Raw genomic sequence first — 540 nt, 5'->3', positions numbered from 1 at the left:
TGCCACGGCGGCACGGGCCGCCGCCCTCGCCACGACCCGCCAGGCCGCCTCACCTGGACTTGCCCACGCCGCTCTCCCCGATGATGAGGATCTTCAGGGTGGTCAACACGTCCTCGTCCATCCTGCCGCTGCTCCGCTCCAAGCCCAGCTGGCCGCCCCGGTCCGCCTCTCAACCCTTAACCCGAGAGCCGTCTGCGCATGCGCACCGCTCCGCGGCTGCCACCTTCTTTTCACACCGGGTGTTTAGGTCTCCAGAGCCGGGGACGCCCCAGTTCCGCCTTGAAGTAGCTCTGCGTCTGCGCCAACCCAGAGTTCCTGGCGTCTTTTCCCAAGTGTCTCTCCGTCGTGCGCAAGCGCAGATGGGCGGTGTGTGTGATCTCATCCCGCCGGTTGCTGACTTCCTCCTTCCAACCCTAACCTAGGTCTGCCTGGGTTGTGTAGTTGGCGAAAGGGCTGAGGAGAATATACGCTCTTTTGGCTCAGCAGCTGCCTAAGACAGGTGTATTGCCATGGGAAAGCATGCGTTGAAAGGCATATTAT

General features: G+C 62.2%; 1 protein-coding gene across 2 annotated transcripts in view; it reads right to left on the bottom strand.

Moving 5' to 3' along the window:
• Window positions 1-302, bottom strand: part of RAB18 (RAB18, member RAS oncogene family) — a 24,851-nt gene extending 24,549 nt beyond the window's left edge. The window contains exon 1 of one of the 2 annotated variants that reach the window (XM_012732767.1): window positions 54-302. In XM_012732767.1, coding sequence (XP_012588221.1) covers window positions 54-121 — 68 coding nt within the window. In that variant the 5' untranslated portion in view covers window positions 122-302. The remainder of the gene's footprint in view (window positions 1-53) is intronic. The other variant, XM_004693047.2, reaches the window with a different exon arrangement.
• Window positions 303-540: the final 238 nt, after the last annotated feature.

This window comes from Condylura cristata, unplaced genomic scaffold (assembly GCF_000260355.1).
Source record: "Condylura cristata isolate star-nosed mole 26May11 unplaced genomic scaffold, ConCri1.0 scaffold00035, whole genome shotgun sequence".
In the NCBI taxonomy this organism is placed as follows: Eukaryota; Metazoa; Chordata; class Mammalia; order Eulipotyphla; family Talpidae; genus Condylura; species Condylura cristata.
This window is presented reverse-complemented; position numbering and strand designations above follow the sequence as displayed.